Here is a 19,308-nt window from a genome sequence, read left to right as displayed (position 1 = left end):
CAAGCCTGTAATCCCAGCACTGTGGGAGGCCAAGGCGGGTGGATCACGAGGTCAAGAGATCGAGACCATCCTGGTCAACATGGTGAAATCCTGTCTCTACTAAAAATACAAAAAATTAGCTGGGCATGGTGGCGTGTGCCTGTAATCCCAGCGACTCAGGAGGCTGGGGCAGGAGAATTGCCTGAACCCGGGAGGCGGAGGTTGCGGTGAGCTGAGATCGCGCCATTGCACTCCAGCCTGGGTAACAAGAGCGAAACTCCGTCTCAAAAAAAAAAAAAAAAAAAAAAAAAAAAAAAAAAAAAAGAACAAAGCTGGAGTCCTCTCTTATTTCCTTGAGCAGTGGTTTGTGTTCTCCTTGAAGAGATCCTTTACATCCTTTGTTAGTTGTATTCCTAGGCATTTTATTCTCTTTGTAGCAATTGTGAATGGCAGTTCGTTCTTGATTTGGCTCTCTTTAAGTCTGTTATTGGTATATAGGAATGCTTGTGATTTCCGCACATTGATTTTGTATCCTGAGACTGCTGAAGTTGCTTATCAGTTTCAGGAGATTTGGGGCTGAGACAATGGAGTCTTCTACCTGACTTCAAGCTATACTACAAGGCTACAGTAATCAAAACAGCATGGTACTGGTACCAAAACAGAGATACAGACCAATGGAACAGAACAGAGGCCTCAGAGGCAACGCCACACATCTACAACCATCTGATCTTTGACAAATCTGACAAAAACAACCAATGGGGAAAGGATTCCCTGTTGAATAAATGTTGTTGGGAAAACTGGCTAGCCATATGCAGAAAGCAGAAACTGGACCCCTTTCTGACACCTTAAACTAACATTAACTCCAGATGGATTAATGACTTAAAAGAACTAACACCATAAAAACCCTAGAAGAAAACCTAGGCAAAACCATTCAGGACGCAGGCATAGGAAGGACTTCATGACTAAAACACAAAAACATTGGCAACAAAAGCCAAAATAGACAAATGGGATCTAATTAAACTCCAGAGCATCTGTATAGCAAAAGAAACAATCATTAGAGTGAACCAGCAACCAACAGACTGGGAAAACATTTTTGCAATCTACCCATCTGACAAAGGGCTAATATCCAGAATCTACAAAGAACTAAAATAGATTTACAAGAAAAAAAACCAATCCATTCAAAAGTGGGCAAAGGACACGAACAGACACTTTTCAAAAGAAGACACATATGAGGCCAACAAACATATGAAAAAATACTCATCACTGGTCATTAGAGAAAGGCAAATCAAAACCACATTGACATACCATCTCACACCAGTTAGAATGGTGATTATTAAAGAATCTGGAGACAATTATTGAGAGGATGTGGAGAAATAGGAACACTTCTACACTGTTGGTGGGAGTGAAAATTAGTGTAGAATTGGTGGGAGTGTAACTTCAACCATTGTGGAAGACAGTGTGGTGATTCCTCAAGGACCTAGAAATAGAATCCATTTGACCCAGCAATCCCATTACTGGGTATATATCCAAAGGATTATAAATTGTTCTATTATAAAGACGCATGCACACATATGTTCATTGCAGCACTGTTTACACTAGCAAAGACCTGGAACCAAGCCAAATGCCCATCGATGATGGACTGGACAGGGAAAATGTGGCACATATACACCATGGAATACTACGCAGCCATAAAAAACAAGTTTGTGTCCTTTGTAGGGACATGAATGACCCTGGAAACCATCATTCTCAGCAAACTGACACAAAAACAGAAAATCAAACACCGCATGTTCTCACTCATACATGGTTGTTGAACAATGAGAATACATGGACACAGGGAGGGAAGCATCACACACTAGGGTTTGTTTGGGGGGAATAGGGGAGGGACAGTGGGGGTAGGAAGGTTGGGGAGGGATAACATGGGGAGAAATGCCAGATAGAGATGACGGGGAGATGGAGGCAGCAAACCACATTGCCATGTATGTACCTATGCAACAACCCTACATGTTCTGCACATGTATCTTAGAACCTAAAGGGCAATTAAAAAAAAAATAACCCCCAAAAGAAGATAATTAGGATGAATTCCATTATAAATTCTGGGTATACAGCAGACGAGTTTTATTATCAGGGAATGTTGAAAACTGGACTCTAGTGAGGACCTCTATGAATGGAACAAACAGTAGTTCCATTTAAGACTATATGTTCACAGTAAAAATATACCTGAAACTGACATACTAGATACTAGGAGGAAAAAACGTTAACAAGGCTAGGTCCAATTTTGCAGTATTTTGAACCTCTAATCATTCTTTGAAGACTAGAAGGCATTTACTATTTTTGTTTTGCTTTGAATGATAGTCTTAAAGCCACTTTATGTGTAACCCACTGAAACAGCCACTGCTCCTGCCTAGCTTCATTCACCTGCTTCTACTGCCAACCCCAGCGTAGGCTTAGAAAAAAATTACTTTTAGTATTACCTCAGTTACATACAGCTTTCAGGAAAAAAAACCCAGAGAAAATCATCCATCTCTTAGAACCATTGTTTGCAAGAAAACATGTGTTCCAAGAACTTTTGCTACAGAAACTAAATATTTATCTGCTAGGGCTTATTCAAACACTGTAATGGCGTGGTTTTTTTTGTTGTTTGTTTAAGAAATATAAAGTATCTGCTACAATATTGATATGTATTATGGATTCTCTATTATGGTCTATCTTGAAGTGATCCAAAATGTATATTTAATGTATTTATACAAATAACACAGAGTTACATATAATGAATATAATAAACAAAAAGTGTTTTTCAAATTTAGCATCTGCCATAAAAAAACATATTTATTTTTCTGCCATAACTAATTTCCTGTCTCAGTAATTCTAATCTGATCCCTCATCATATTAAAAAGAAGGAAAAACAAGGTGAAAAGAAGGAAAAAAATTATATAAACTTTTATATAATAAACTTAGGTAACTTGTTAATTATTTGTACAATACATAGCAATGTAAATGGCAAAACATTAATATTTACACTCACTCTTTAATCCTTTCAGCTCTTTTCGCCCTTTTTCTTCCTTGTCGGAATCATGCCTTTTCTGATATTTTTCTTTGGGTTCATTTTTTTTGGTCTCTTTGTCCTGAAAATGACATGATATCCAAAACAAGAATGGATAAAGAGTTGACACTGTATATTTATTTGAGAACGGAAAATACAGGCTTGTGGCTTCAGGGAACCACCCTTGTATAATGTCGTACATGATCACTGATCACTAAATTCTTTTCACACAAAAGGATTTTGCTTCCTCAACCATATAATTCACAAAATATCAAATTCAAAACTCAACACCAGTTTTTCCACCCTCTTTTAGGAATTTCATTATTAAAAATATAAAATTCTAAAAAAGTTTTCCACCCATAGTCTTAACCATGACTATTTTTACTTCTTCACGTTCCCCGTTCTGAGCCTTGTACTTTTGCATGGATAATCTTTTTTAAAATTCATTTTTATTAACACTACAGATATTTTTACCTGACTGTATTCATACTTATGTAGGGTTTTCTTCTCCACCGCATTTTCTAAACTGTTCCATTTTGCTACACTGACCTAATAATTAATATTTCAATAGTTCTAATAGTCCCCAAGTTGACACATCAATATTTCCTTAACCATTTCCTCTGTGGCTAGAAAGTTAGATTGCTATCCATTTTTCATTAATAAAGATAATACTGCCATAAATAACTATGTATGCACAGCTTTTCCCTCTTTAAAATGATTTCCTTAAAATAAATTCCCCAAACTGGAAATAATGGATAAAAAGAAATGATGTTTTTTACAGCCCTTGATAAATATTACATAAATATTCTCATAATTTGGAAAATATTTCCATTATGCAAAGCCATATAAAAATAATTTTTATAATGGGTCAAACTCTTATTAAATGCATTTTTGCCACCATTAAAAGACTGGTAATGTTAATGTACTTTGGTCCTATTATTTAAGTAAATAGTGGAAATAACCAACTAGGATGTGAAAAGCTAATAAAAACAGCTGATGAAGCTACAAACCTGAATATACAGTGCTCTGTATATCATCTGAGTACCTCTAAAAACCATCCTGATTTTTGTTCAGAAATTAGCCTTTGATTTTCTAGTCATAATCATTCTAAGAGAAAACAAGCCAGGGACTAAGAGATAAGTCGCAGGGTCCAAAAGCTGGAGGAGCTTCATTTATGACCACTTATGGTTATAACACTTTCTTACAGCTTGGCTGTTTCCCTTTCCTTGCTTGTGAAACCTCTTGTCCACTCAACATGGGTTTTCTGATGCCTCTGTGGCCCTTACCTCCTCGGCTGAGTCAGTGGACCGGAGGCTTCTCTCCTCCCCGCTCAACCTCCAACCCTTTGGAGTTTGGGCAGACACAGGTGTCAGTTTCTCTAACTCTGCGGCACTTTTTCCTCTGTCTTGATTCCTCTGCTTTTTAGGCACAGTTTTTTTCTCTAAGAAAGTGTTCTTGTTCTCTAGCTTCCTGCTCTCTCTAGTGTCCTCAGACTTTCTTGGGGTCTTCTTTTTCCTCCTGCCTCTGACATCGGTTTCCTCCTCAGCACTCAAGGCATCATCCAGGGGCTTTCCAAAGCTGTGCTCCAGCCCTGCGTCCTGCCCTGCTTTCTCTCTTGCACTTTTAGTTTTTTGTCTCTCTTCTCTGCTTTCAGAAAGTAGCCCTTCACTGTCATCCTCTGTAAAGGGCAAATCATTAAGTACACTTGATTCGGGTTCCACCTGGGATTCGACCCATTTTTCTTTTTTTGTTTTTCTATTTTCTTTGGGATCTTCTCTTGTTTTCATCTTTAAATCTCTTATTTCGCCCTTTTTAACTTTCTTTAATTCCTTTGTTTCTTTTACTTCATCTTTTTTGGGCTTTTTGGACTCCTTTAGTTCTTCTCTGGCTTCCGAAATTCTTTTCTTTGTCCTTAAATCAAAAACTAAACTTTCCAAGGAGCTCTCCAGGTCTGGTTTGGACTTGTCTTTTAGTTTTCCGGCCTTTGCCTTTTTCTTTTTCAGATCATCTGGGCTTTTCTCTTCTCTCTGCCTTAATTTTTTCTTTTTCTTCTTTGGGGAAGTATCTTCTTTTGTCTCACTTTGCTGATCGCTATCAGAGTTTGCCTCAAATATGTCATTATTTAAGGATAGTTTCTAAAAAAAAAAAGATTAAAATATCCATTAACATATTAATTTTAAAGGCTTTGAAAAGCAGTACCAATGAAATCTGGTAAGAATATTTTTTGTCCTAACCAGAATCCCAACTTCTTAAAACTGCTTAACCAAGCTGAAATCATATGCTACCTCTCTCTCTGACTTAGCAAACAGGTCTTGGTAATGAGGGCAAGTGTGAGTTTAGAAAGCAGGGGCACACAGAAACACAATGCTGCTGAGCGCCCAACTCAAAGCAGGAGTGAATGGACTCAGGTATGGTAGGTTGTAAATAATCTGAACTTCAATATTTCCAAAACCACCAAGAAAGTAATCTTTACAGGTTGTCTTGGCTGCCAACAAAGTAGTTATCAATGCAAACACAAAATGTTTTCTAAGACCCTGGGTCCCGCAACGTTCTTAAAATTGCTCCTCGATTTGACAGTTACGTATGGAGCAAGACTGCACACAAATCTTACTTCCCAAATGCATGGGCTGTTATCTGAAATATTGCCTACAAAAAAATATTTTCCTATTTTAGAATTGAAAAACAGAAACTTAAGAATAAAGTACCTGTATAGACACAAAAACACTATGCAAAGTATTTTCAGTTCCCATTTCCCAAAACCACCTTATCCTAAATGACTTGGGGGTGAAGAGAAGGGAAGGAAACGATAGATATACTTTTCTCTTTTTTTCTGAGATGGAGTCTCGTTCTGTTGCCCAGGCTGGAATGCAGTGGCATGATCTTGGTTCACTGCAGCCTCCGCCTCCTGGGTTCAAGTGATTCTCCTGCCTCAGCCTCACGAGTAGCTGGGATTACAGGTGTGCACCACCATGCCCTGCTAATTTTTGTATTTTTAGTAGAGATGGGGTTTCACCATGTTGGCCAGGGTGGTCTCGAACTCCTGATCTCAGATGATCCACCTGCCTCAGCCTCCCAAAGTGCTGGGATTACAGGTGTGAGCCACAGTGCCTAGCCAGACAGATATACTTTAAAAATGTCTTCCCTACACTGCCTAAGAAATGGACGCCACCAAGGTTAACAAGTAGGGATATGATAGAGCTAGCTTAACCTTTCCAATCTCCTTGAATCACCTCATAAAAAACAATGAGAACACATGGACACAGGGAGGGGAGCACTACACACTGGGGTCTGTTGGGGGGAAATAGGGGAGGGACAGTGGGGGGTGGGAAGTTGGGGAGAGAGAGCATGGGGAGAAATGCCAGATATAGGTGAAGGGGAGGAAGGCAGCAAATCACACTGCCATGTGTGTACCTATGCAACAATCTTGCATGTTCTTCACATGTACCCCAAAACCTAAAATGCAATAAAACAAACAAACAAACAAAAAAAAAACAAGGCAAGTAGGATAGCCGAACAAAATTCCCCCACAGACAGCTTTTAGTTTGGTAAGTCCCAAGTCCACACCATCCAGGCCTTACCAATACTAAAACAGCAGTGAGGCCCGTGCAGTGTGGACAGTCACTCAGGGGAGGCGAAGGCCACAATCTGGAAAGGCCCAGGCGGTTGGTGCCTGAGAGTACAGCAGTGGGGTGGGGCCGCGTGCACCTTGGGTAAGGCGGAGAGAAGCGGGGAGGAGGCTGGCCCCTCCCAGGCCCTGCAAACTCCCAAAAAGGACCAGGGAAGCTCCCCTCAGGAATTCCAGGACCAAGCCCTACAAGGAGGACAAACTGCTAGGATTGGATTCCAAACAAAGTAGGCCAGAGAAGACAGTAACAAAAGATCTAAAAAAAAATTTTCAAAGTTAGCTAGGCTAACTGACTACCCAAAAAACAATAAAAGCATGCCAAAAAGACATGTCTATAAAACAGCAGAGAAAACAAACAAAAACTTTGGAGCATCACGCAAAAAGACCCAAGTCACTTATTAGACAAAGAAACTCAATTGGTCATCAAGAGCAGTGTTTTGTGCCAGATGACAATGGATTAACATAATAAGACACCTGAGAAAAGAAAATGTGCACCAAGGAATCTGCAACTGGCGTTCAGAGAGAAAAACTGCCAACAAACTGTTAGGAAACACAAGAATTCAGCAAATATTGTTCTCAAGAGCCTTTCCACCACAAAGGTGGGTTGCAAACTCTTGTGTCCACCCCCACTGAGGACTGACGCTCCTGCCAGAGTCCACATTTGGAGAAGCCCTGTACTAAAGCATGAGCTTCAGATAACCAAAAATGACTGGACAAACATCACCATATGGACTGGTGGAAAGCATTAATTATGTATTTGCTTCTAGAACTAAGACTGAATGAGGTTATAAGAGAGACTGCAGTACCTGTGACTAAATGTTCTGACAAGGTACAGTGAAATAATGCGGAGAGGTGTTGAACATATTAACGGAATATTATGCTTGCCCATTATAGTTATTAACTTAGTAAAGGACAGTATTTCAAATTAGATACAGAGGGAGAGAGAGGGCAGGGAGAAGATAGGTCCTACTTAATTTCTACTTTTATCCTTTAAACCACATTAAGTATTTTACATACTCAACAAAACTACATCGGCAAGGATGGGGGAGCCCTAAAACTGAATATAGACAAATGAACCTGCTTATCAAATTGATAACAAAACCACACAGAAAAAAATGCAAGTAACATTAAACAGTGAATATATTCTTCTGAACATTAAACAGTGAATATATTCTAAGAACAAAAAGAACTGCAAATAAATGTGGAACTTTATCAAATAGGTTGATAAATACTGTTTGTTGTTTGCAGTAGAAAGGACATAGCAAATCTGGGGCTAATTTCTTTGTATTGTTAAGATTTAGTAAATGAGGGTTGTGACCAGAGTTCTCCTGGTAGGAAAAGGGAGAGTATGCAGGGTTTTATGGTGACAGACTGAATTACAGAGGTCAGCACAGATTTATTAAGGCTGGGATGTGCCACTGTGTCAGAAAGGAGAGCAGTACTACCCTGAGAGAGAGAGCACCAGGACACAGGGGCTGGGATTAAGGGGTTCCCAGATAAATGTGCAACAGTTTTAGCACCAATAGTAACACGCTGAACAAAAGAATCTCTGAGAATCTACTGGTGCCAAAAATATCCTTGTTTGTTTTCTGAATATGTATTAATAAAAGATTATTTTAAAGGAAGGGCAAAGAGCAAAATTATTACTATATGGTAAAAACTTTAAAAGAAAAATCAGGTTGGGCACAGTGGCTCATGCCTGTAATTCCAACACTTTGGGAGGCTGAGGTGCGAGGATCACTTGAGGCCAGGAGTTCACTACCAGCCTGGTCAATAGAGAGAGACCCTATCTCTAAAAAAAAAAAATAGCCAGGCATGGTGGGGTGTACCTACAGTCCCAGCAGCTTGGGAGGCTGAGGTGGGAGGATTATCACTTGAGCACAAGAGGTTGAAGCTGCAGTGGGCCATGACTGTGCTACTGCACTCCATCCTCAGTAACAGAGGCAAGATTCTGTATTTAAAAATAAATAAGTGAGAAGAAAAGAAAAAAGTCATACATCTATGTATAATCTGAAGGCAGCTCAAGGGCAGAAAATAGATTTTACCTATCTTTCCGTAACTGTAACTGTTTAAGGGTCTGGCCCATATGAGATACTTCATGTTTACTCAAAAAAGAAAAAAAAAAAAAGCTAAAAATACTAAAGTGTAGACAAAACATTTCAGTAGAAGTCTATTAGTGTTATGTAACATCACTCAAAGCTCACGACAGATCAGTAGTCACCTTACTTGTAGATTTTCAACAGTTTTAAAAACAAATTAAGAGCTGGATCATATCACACACATGGATATTTAATGCTACCTCCTTTGTTTTTATTTTAGCTTGAAATAACTCATGGTCAATCAGCCAGGCGTGGTGGTTCATGCCTGTTGTTCAAGCTACAGTGACAAGGCCTTTAATAACATGTTTTAAAAATTATTAAGCACAGTGAGCATGTATACTACATAAGTGCATTCAGCACTCTAGTATATAGTCTAAGATGGGAAACTGAGGCTTAGAGGAATTTAGAGTAGCTGAGGTTAAGTACCTAATCCAAGTTCACCCACTGAGTAATGATACAGCCAAGGAGCTATACTCTTAACCAGTTTTGAAAATCTATGCTACAATGGCAGGGCCTCTAATAATATGTTTTTAAAGTTATTAAGCAAAATTCTCAGTACTTTTTATAATATTTATAAAGGAAATCCTTTACAAAATGAGTCCAGAATAACGTAGAGATTTGCATTGCCTGTTCTTTTGTTTTAGTTATACTTAACTTTTCTCAGATGGATACCTGGCCCCACCTTCCCAGTTCTTTCCCCAAAATCACTCATGTGTACATACTAATACACCTGTTTTACTAAGTGATTGCTTCACTTATAAACCTGTGCTGACCCAATGTGTGGTAGTTATGTAGCGTACACACATGCTCAGTAAATGCCAGCCACTTCTGTTATTACCATTATTAACAACTACTGCACTCAATCAAAACTAAGAATGTTTTGGTCATTTAAAAAAAAGACTATTTTTAAAAATATAGTTGAAACTTAAATTGCAGGGAGAAAGATCAGTGTTTAGCCTATAAAATAAGTAATGAGAATCATTCTCTTAAAGTAACATATCTTCACTAGATAGTTCTAAGTTTTTGTTTTTTTTTTTAAACCAGTTCCTCACCATATAATTTGTTTTAAATAGCAGAAAAAGCAGGCATAAGACATAGGTTAATAACACAGAATAAATATAAAATATACAAAAACAAGTTGCTCATATCATGGATGAACAAATGATAGTTTGGCATGTCTCTTTTTTCTCCACTTTCACCTTACTCTCTTTTTTTTAAAAAAGACTCAGACCAGTGGGTCAGTCTTAAAAGAAAATATCAATATTCATCTCCAAACTATTCTTGCTTGTCAATTACAACTGTAGGTTGGGTACAGAAGGAAGAACCCAGCAAAAACCACTGAAAGCAGTCTGTGAGAACTAGCTACATGGAATTTACACTAAGGAATATTACAATTTATCATTTGTAAATCATTTACTACATACACTTTAAAAGAGTTAAAATTTCCAATAAATTTATGTACATAAAAACAAATATGAGACAAAACATGATACCTGAATATCCTTCCTAACTGCTTTGGCTTTGTTCTCTGCAATCTTCTTCCTAAATTCAAGAAGCACTTCTTTACAGTCCTCCAGGTGAATCTCAGGCTCCCAGGTGTCGTCATCTGATGCATAGCCTTTCCAGCGAACTTTGTAAAGAACTTTACCCTGTTATAGAAAATAAAAGCAGGCAAATAAAGGAGGTCACTAACTTGATTAAATTTCCAAAAAACAAACTGCTGAGAAGACATGAAACAACTTGAAAGCTGCTTCTAAATGGAAATTATCACATTGTAAAGTATATCCATCTCCTGAGAAAAGTGGCTTAAGAAACAAAGTATCAACCAGGTGCTGTGGCTCATTAATCTCTAGCACTTTGCAAGGTCGAGGTGGGCAGACTGCTTGAGCCCAGGAGTTTGAGAACAGCCTGGTCAATATGTTGAAACCTTGTCTCTATTAAAAATACAAAAATTATGGTGGCATGTGCCTGTAGTCCCAGCTACCTGTGAGGCTGAGGAAGGAGAATGCTTGAATCCAGGACGTGGAGGCTGCAGTGAGTGGGGATTGGGCCACTGCACTCCAGCCTGGGCAAAAGAGCAGGACTCCATCTCAAAAAAAAAAAAAAACCTAGCTGGTAGAGGAGGTGTGCACCTGTGGTCCCAGTTACTTGGGAGGCTGAGGTGGAAGAATCACTTAAGCCCAGGAGGCAGAGGTTGCAGTGGGCCAAAATGGCGCCACTGCATTCCAGCCTGGGCAACAGAGCCAGACCCTGGTATGGAAAAAAAAAAAAAAGAGAGAGAGAGACAGAGAAAAAAGAAAAGAAAAAGCAGAATCATTGATCTATTTTTCATAAACCAAAGACTGAGGTCCTATTCTGATTCTATAAAATGGTGTGTAATACTTCAAAAGCAATGAAAAATAGGAAGAACCAAATAAAAGTCATCCACAAATACCGGTAACAATTTGATCTATTTCCTTCACCTACTACATTATTAACACATATTTAGAATGTTTTAAAAACATTAGGATAACTTTTAATATTGCTTTTTCACTTATGTATCAATCACTTTTTGTTATATTACTTTTCAAAAATAAGACTTAAAATTATTTCATCATACAAATGTAACAAAAAAAAACTACAAAAATGCTCCCTTTGTTACAATAGTTTAGACCCTTTCCATTTTTCTGTATTTATAAATAAAGCTGAAATATCCCTGTGTATCTCTGATTAAGTCATTAGAATAAATTCCCAGAAAGGAGAGCAATGAGGTTAAAAAAAAACTAGCCATTTCCAAGGTTGGTGGCACCCAGGCATGGTGGTGCACACCTGGAGACCCAGATACTTGACAGGCTGTAATGGGAGGATCCCTTAAGTCCAACAATTGGAAGCTAGCCTGAGCAACATACTGAAATCCCGTCTCAAAAATAATAATAAAATAAAATAAAAATAAAAACCTATGATAATTTTTTTTTTTTTTGAGAGGGGGTCTTTCTCTGTCACCAGGCTGGAGTGCAGTGGCGTGATCTTGGCTCACTGCAACCTCCGCCTCCCAGGTTCAAGTGATTCTCCTGCCTCAGCCTCCCAAGTAGTTGGGACTACAGGCTCATGCCACCATCCCCAGCTAATTTTTGTATTTTTAGTAGACACGGGGTTTCACCATGTTGAACAGGGTGGTCTCGAACTCCTGACCTCAAGTGATCCTCCTGCCTGAGCCTCCCAAAGTGCTGGGATTACAGGTGAGAGCCACTGCACCCGCCCCCCCCGGAGTAAATTTTAAAATTTAAGATGTTCTTGCCAGGCACGGTGGTGCATGCCTGTAGTCCCAGCTACTCAGGAGGCTGAGGCTGGAGGATCTCGAGTCCAGGAGTTCTGAGCTGTAGTGCGCTATGCCGATTGGGTGTCTGCACTAAGTTCGACAACAATATGGTGACCTCCCGGGAGTGGGGGACCACCAGGTTGCCTAAGGAGGGGTGAACTGGCCCATGTCGGAAACAGAGCAGGTCAAAACTCCCATGCTGATCAGTAGTGGGATCGCGCCTGTGAATAGCCAGCGTACTCCAGCCTGGGCAACATAGCGAGACCCCATCTCTTACAAAAAAAAAAAAAAAAAAATGTTCTTTGTGATAATAGTCCACCATCTTCTCAATTTTGCTGACTTTCTGAATAAATCTGTTTTCTCTCACCAACCCTCGTCTCTTGTGTCTGGCTTTCGAGTAGCAACCAGCCAAACCTGGGTCCAGCTAGATTCTTTGATATGCTGTCAAAAGCACAAACAAAAGAAAAAGATAAACTGTATTTTATCAAAATTAAAAACTTGGCCAGGCACAGTGGCTCATGTCTGTGATTCCAGTACTTTGGGAAGGCGAGGCGTCCGCATCACCTGAGGTTAAGAGTTTGGACCAGTTTGGTGAAACCCCGTCTCTATTAAAAACACAAAAGTTAGCCGGGTGTGGTGGCGGGGGCCTGTAATCCCAGCTGCTTCGGAGGCTGACGCAGGAGAATCATTTGAACCCGGGAGGCAGAGGTTGCAGAGAGCCGAGATTGCGCCATTGCACTCCAGCCCAGGCAACAGGGTGACACTCCATCTCAAAAAAAAAAAAAAAAAAAAAAAAAAAAAAAAAAAAAAAAAAACTTTCGGGCATCAAAGGACATTATCATCAGGTGAAAAGATAATCCACAGAATGGGAAAAGTATTTGCAAATCATATATCTGATAAGGAATTAATATCCAGAATATATAAACACAACTTTTTTTTTTTTTTTTTTTTGAGATGGAGTTTCACTCTTGTTACCCAGGCTGGAGTGCAATGGCCTGATCTCGGCTCACCGCAACCTCCGCCTCCTGGGTTCAGGCAATTCTCCTGCCTCAACCTCCTCAGTAGCTGGGATTACAGGCATGCGCCACCATGCCCAGCTAATGTTTTGTATTTTTAGTAAAGATGGGGTTTCACCATGTTGACCAGGATGGTCTCGATCTCTTGACCTCATGATCCACCCGCCTTGGCCTCCCAAAGTGCTGGAATTACAGGCTTGAGCCACCGCGCCCGGCTACTTTTGAAAAGATGCTCAACATCATTAGTCCTTAGGGAAATGCAAATCAAAACCACAAAATGAAATACTACTTCACAACTTTAAATGGCCATTAAAAAAAACCCCCAAAAACAGAAAATAGCAAGCATTAGTAAGGATGTGGAGAAATCAGAATCTTCTTACCTTGGTGTTGGGAATGTAAAATAGTACAGCTGCTATGAAAAACTGTCAAGACAGTTTCTCAAAAATTTAAACACAGAATCATCCTATGACCCAGCAATTCCAAAGGTAGTTCCTATTTTCAATTCCAAAAGGATTGAAACAAATATTCAAACAAATATTTGTACACCAAAGTTCACTGCAGCATTATTCACAACAGCCAAAAGGTGGAAGCAACCCGAGTGTCTGTTGATCAATGAATAAAATGTCTACCCATACAACGGATTATTCAGCCCTAAAAAGGAAAGACATCCTGACACATGCTGTAACATAGATGAATCTTGAAAATATTATGCTAGCAAAACACAAAAGGCTATTTATGATTTCACTTACATGAGGTACTTAGAATAGGCAAATTCATTGAGACAGAAAGTACATTAGAGGCTACCAGGGACTTGAGGTACGCAGGATGGGTACTCTTCAATCACACCCACATTGCCCTTAAATCATTCGGCCATCTGTGTAAAAAGACCAAGTACTAGTGCTGTTTAATGACTACAGAGTCTCTGGAAAGATGAAAAGATTTTAGAAATAGTAGTGTTGTTTGCACAACTGAGTGAATGCAATTAATGCTGCTGAACTATACACTTAGAAATGGTTAATTCTATGCTATGTATACATAATCACAATAAAACACTTTAAATTACCTGTTGTGTCTTTTACCCATTTTCTTGCTCATCTATAAGAATATCTCTTTCTAATACTTTTTAAGGTTACTAAATCTTTGTAATATATATTCCAAAGTTTTGCTTCTTCAGATTTCTGGTTTATCGTTTCTGCTCAATACCTAATCTCACTGAGAATCAAGAATATAAAACTTGACTGTCAACATGAACTGCAGAGCACCATTCTAGCTGCACACTTAACACGTGCCCAATTTTCTTCCTACCACCACCAAGGCAATAAACTTTCCAAGCAGAGTGCTAAGAACTGCTCCCTCCCATTTTATCCTTCAATCATACCCACACTGCCCTTCAATCATTATCTGTGTAGAAAGATCAAGTATAAACACTAAGCAGAATTTGAACTCAAGAAATGCCAGAAAAAGAACAGACTCAAAATCTTAACTTTTTTTTTTTTTTTTTTTGAGATAGAGTCTTGCTCTGTCTCCAGGCTGGAGTGCAGTGGCGTGATCTCGGCTCACTGCAACCTCTGCCTTCCGGGCTCAAGCGATTTCCCTATCTTAGCCTCCCAAGTAGCTTGGACTACAGGCAGGCACCACCATGCTCAGCAAATTTTTTGTATTTTAGTAGAGATGGGTTTCACATGTTGGCTAGCCAACACAAAAGGCTATTCGGTCTCCTGACCTTGTGATCTGCCTGCTGGTCTCTATCTCCTGATCTGGTGATTTTCCTGCCCTTGGCTTCCCAAAGTGCTGGGATTATAGGCATGAGCCATCATGCCCAGCCTCAAAATCTTAACTTTTAAAGATAAGCCTGAAAAGCCTTAAAATGTTCAAGTAATAGTTAAGAGTACATCAACACAGTTTTACTGTTCAGCTACATTAAATGGGTAGGAAGATGGTGATTTTATCCATTGAGAATATATGTGTATTCTTTTGGGGAAAATAACATACAGAAGGAAAACTACTGTATACAACTCTGTAAGAGCTTCTGTAAAGGCATAATTAAAACTGAAGAAATTAAAGGTGAGACAGCACAGTTAAGAAGCTTGTATGGACGGGAAAAAGAAATCTTAGTCAATAGTATGCAGAACTGCCTAAAAGAAAGCAATATGTTTGGTTTTGGAATAAATATCATACAAAAAGTTATTATCATACATTGAATGAATACACTAATTTTATCAGTAACAGGTCATGGGAACAAAAATGATCTTGTGTGTGTGTGTGTGTATGTGCATAAAAAGAGCGGCAAATGCGTTATTCAACATAGCCCTTAAGAGAATGCCACTTTCAAATCGGCCAGAAAAAAATGTATTTACACAGAGAAAAAAGATAAATAGATAAATGATTAACAACTGGAGAATCTGGGTGAAGGTTTATGCACTGGAGACTAGAAAACTACCTTTTACATTAACACAGTTATAAATCTAATGCTAGTTACCAAGAAATTTGATCTAATTGATGAGGAAGGTATTAAGAAAAATTTTCAAGAATTAAGGAACATATCTTAATTGTAGCTCCAGATTTAATTTACTGGTAATTGTTAGCCTTTACTTCAGCATTTGTGCCTCCTTCATTCACTCATTCAACAAATAGTTACTGAATGTGGTCACTATGTTTTAGGAACCTTTTGAGTTTTAGGAGCACTGCAGTATGAAATCCTGGAATTTCAAATTTAGATAAAATCTCTGAATTTCACATCTTTGTATAGGAGTCATGTAGATCCAAATATTGCCCAGGGTTTTGCCATATATTAGGAAATTGCATGATAGCCCTGGGATTTATAAATTTGACTTCAAAATTCTGAAAGTAGTCTATTTTCCTTTAGCCTAATCAGTGAGCCAAACTAAAAGGCAGGCCCCTATTCTACCAGGTCATATACACTGGAGCAACAGTTTAAAATGTTTGTTAAAAAAGTTAAAAAAAATTGGCCTGGTGCAGTGGCTCACACCTATAAATCTCAGCACATTGGGAGGCCAAGGGTGAAGGATCACTTGAGCCCAGGAGTTTGAGAACAGCCTAGGCAACATAGGGAGACCCAATCCCTATAAAAAAATTAAAATATTAATTGAGGTAGGGCACACCTATAGTCCCAGTTACTCAAGAAGCTGAGGTGGGAGGCCTGTTTGAGCTGGAAGGTCAAGGCTGCAGGCCTTGGGCAACAGAGAAATAATGATATATGGGTTGGAATGGTGGTGTACGTATATATTTCCACAGTTCTTATGTTCATTATTCATACATATAGTTAGAATCAAGAAATATTATGAAAAAAAAAGCGAATCAATTCTGAGGGTTTCTGATTATAAATTTTAAATCCCTAGACTATTAAGGAGGCCTAACAAACCGCTAACAGGACCCTTAAGTTTGTCGACGGCTAGGTGGCTAACCAACTAGCTGGCTCACTCCGCAGTAAAAGAGAAAACTGTATAGTCCTGTTCTGCTAATACCTTTTGTGTTAGTCTGTTCTCATAGTGCTATGAAGAAATACCCAAGACTGAGTAACTTATAAAGGAAAGAGGCTTGACTCAGTTCAGCGTGGCTGGGGAGGCCTCAGGAAACCATAATCATGGCAGAAGTCAAAGCAGAAGCAGGCACCTTCTTCACAGGGTGGCAGGCCCGAGTGAATGCAAGCAGGGGAAATGCCAGAGGCTTATTATAAAACCACCAAATTGAGACTCACTCACTATCACCAGAACAGCATTGGGGGAACCACCCCTATGATCCTACCTTCACCTGGTCCCTCCCTTGACACGTGGGAATTATGGGGAATACAATTCAAGGTGAGATTCTGGATGGGGACACAGCCAAACCATATCACCTTCATCTTATAAATCACTCCTTCGCAAGAGCACCTAAAAATGCAAGAACTTTAACTCAAACTTACAGCACTAAAGAATAACTGCCTTACACATGTAGGTTTTTTAGTTTCACCCTCTTTAGACTGGTGAGGACTTAGGTATACAGTGCTTACACTTCTTTGAGGCTGGCAAAATTAAAAACTTTATGAATGAATGAATCTTAATTCTAAAGACTTTATCCTTCTAGCCAAATATTTTCCAAATACCTTCTGTGTGAAAAGTATTGTGTTAAATGCAGGTGATATGAAACAGTCTAACAGTGGCTCCTTCTTTCACCTCAAGGTGCTTACAATATATTTGGAGAAATTATACATAAAAACATTTCTATCTTTATTGCAAATGACAATATTAATGACATCAGATCTTAATTACTTAACTCCCCACATACAGGAAAAGTTTCCACTGTCAGCACCTGTGTATGCTTCAATTAATCTCTATCGTCCGGACCTAACACAGCACCTGGCATACAGTAGTTGAAAAAAAATGCTGAATGAATGGGCAAAAAATTGACACAAGGCAGCATGTGACCAATGGGAAATAACAGACAATGAAAAGAATACAACATGGAGAATGACCACTGTGGGGCCCTTTGGTTACCTCGCACCCATCTACAGAAACAGATTATTTTCTTATTATCCATGCTTCCCCTTGGATTGAAGAAGCCCACATGTAGCAAGAGAGACAAAAAAACGATATTGGCTTAAATGCCTTCATTGAGGTCAACACAAAAAGTAAAAAGGGCAGAGATGAGAAAACTCACTCTGCAGAGATTAGGGTCAAAAAAGGCTTTCCCAGGGCACTAGACCCTGAGGCCTTGAAAGATTAAGATTTCACCAGAAGAGGGCAGAGAACTGTCCAGGCCAGGAGGACACTAAACACCAAAGCATGGTGTGATGAATTCCAAGTATTTCTGTGTGGCTGCGATCTATATACAACGCGTAGAGGAGAGAGGGATGATGCTGGCCAGGGTCTGAAGGCCTTTAAATGCCACCCTCTGGGTGAGATTGAGATTTCACTCCGAGGGCAAATGAGAATTCCAGAAGATTTTAAACCAGGAACGAGTTGTAACGGTTTTGGAAAACAGTGGAACGAAGGTGTGGACAATGAACCATGACAAAACGCGTTACTTCACTATCGTACCACTCCAAAGATCAGCAGCTCCAACCATGTACCCAAATACCGAGGACCACAGAAGTCCGTCACCAGCTGCCTGCAGCCTTGTCATCACCATATCACCACATCCCAAACTGCTTCGTCTCTTCAGCCAAAACAATCCTTCAAAACTTGCTGAAGCTTTCCTCACAGACTCGGCCCTAGGAGTGCACTGGGAAATGTCACTTCGCTTTTCCCACGATTTCGCGGGCTTGCGTCGAGCTCGTCACATTCCTCCCCCGCTCGCGTTTTGGGTCTGCCCGCGCTGTTTCCAGCTCGCGTCCTCCCCGCCGGGCCCGCAGCTCCCCGCCCAGCCTCGCGTCGGGGCCCCTTCACGTACCCCCTCCGTCTTCATGTCCAAGATCTTCTCCACTTCGAACACATCCTCCCCGTCCTCCTCACTGTCGCCAACGGCCTCCGCTCCTCTCGCGGCTGCGTCATTCTCACCGACTACTCCAACTCCTTCTTCGACTTTGGCCAACTCCACAGTGCTGTCGGCAGCTGACACAGGAACTGCGGTCACACTCGCTCCCTCCGGAGCCGGCTCCATCCTAGAAGCTCCGCAAACTACCCAGAAAACCCGCTGCGACAGACACCCCAGCAGCTCCTAGCGTTCCGCGCTCGACCCTACTCCACTTCAGCGGCGTGACGGAAGCCGACCAATGGTAGGCTTGGGACCCTAGAGTGACAGGCACAAAAACCAATCGTGTAAAGGCGGGCGCGGCGTAGCCTCGCGTAGCCCACGGGAAGCAGGTGGGCGGGGCGCGCGGCACCTCGGGCGGAAGAACGTGGTGGCATTTTGGGGGTGTGGCGAAAAGGTCAAGGGTGAGAGAGAAGCGGGCGAGGCTAGGGTAGATCCGGCGGAGGGCGTCCCAGGGCTGAGGGCGGCCCCGAGGACTTGTCAGTGCCCGATCCCCCAGCAGGGAAGCCTCAGGCGCGGAAGCCCGGGAGGGTCAGAGCCGGGGACTTTCTAGGAAAGGGAACTCCGCAGCTGCCGAAACCCCAGCCGAGCGAAACGGGTTCTCAGAAGTCATACATGATTTAGCACGTGTGGATGATCCAATCAAATATAACTCATAGTGCTCTTATATTTTAATGAGTGTTGTTTAAAGTCAAGGAAATTTAGCGGCCTAAAAAGCATCCATTTTCCAAGTTCGTAGTGCCCTTTTCGTTTTCATTGAAAATATCGGAGGAAGACGTGAT

General features: G+C 40.4%; 1 protein-coding gene across 3 annotated transcripts in view; it reads right to left on the bottom strand.

Annotated features, from left to right (window-relative positions):
• Nucleotides 1–18,755, bottom strand: part of MPHOSPH8 (M-phase phosphoprotein 8) — a 45,550-nt gene extending 26,795 nt beyond the window's left edge. For 2 of the 3 annotated variants that reach the window (XM_032271179.1, XM_032271180.1), the window contains exons 1-4: nucleotides 18,446–18,754; nucleotides 10,237–10,392; nucleotides 4,306–5,154; nucleotides 3,002–3,101 (exon numbers count right to left, since the gene is read on the bottom strand). In XM_032271179.1, the coding sequence (XP_032127070.1) occupies nucleotides 3,002–3,101; nucleotides 4,306–5,154; nucleotides 10,237–10,392; nucleotides 18,446–18,655 (1,315 nt within the window). In that variant the 5' untranslated portion in view covers nucleotides 18,656–18,754. Of the gene's footprint in view, nucleotides 1–3,001; nucleotides 3,102–4,305; nucleotides 5,155–10,236; nucleotides 10,393–18,445 lie in introns of all 3 variants that reach the window. The other variant, XM_032271178.1, reaches the window with a different exon arrangement.
• Nucleotides 18,756–19,308: the final 553 nt, after the last annotated feature.

Source organism: Sapajus apella, unplaced genomic scaffold, assembly GCF_009761245.1.
Source record: "Sapajus apella isolate SASKATOON/1434 unplaced genomic scaffold, GSC_monkey_1.0 scaffold225, whole genome shotgun sequence".
Taxonomy (NCBI): domain Eukaryota; kingdom Metazoa; phylum Chordata; class Mammalia; order Primates; family Cebidae; genus Sapajus; species Sapajus apella.
This window is presented reverse-complemented; position numbering and strand designations above follow the sequence as displayed.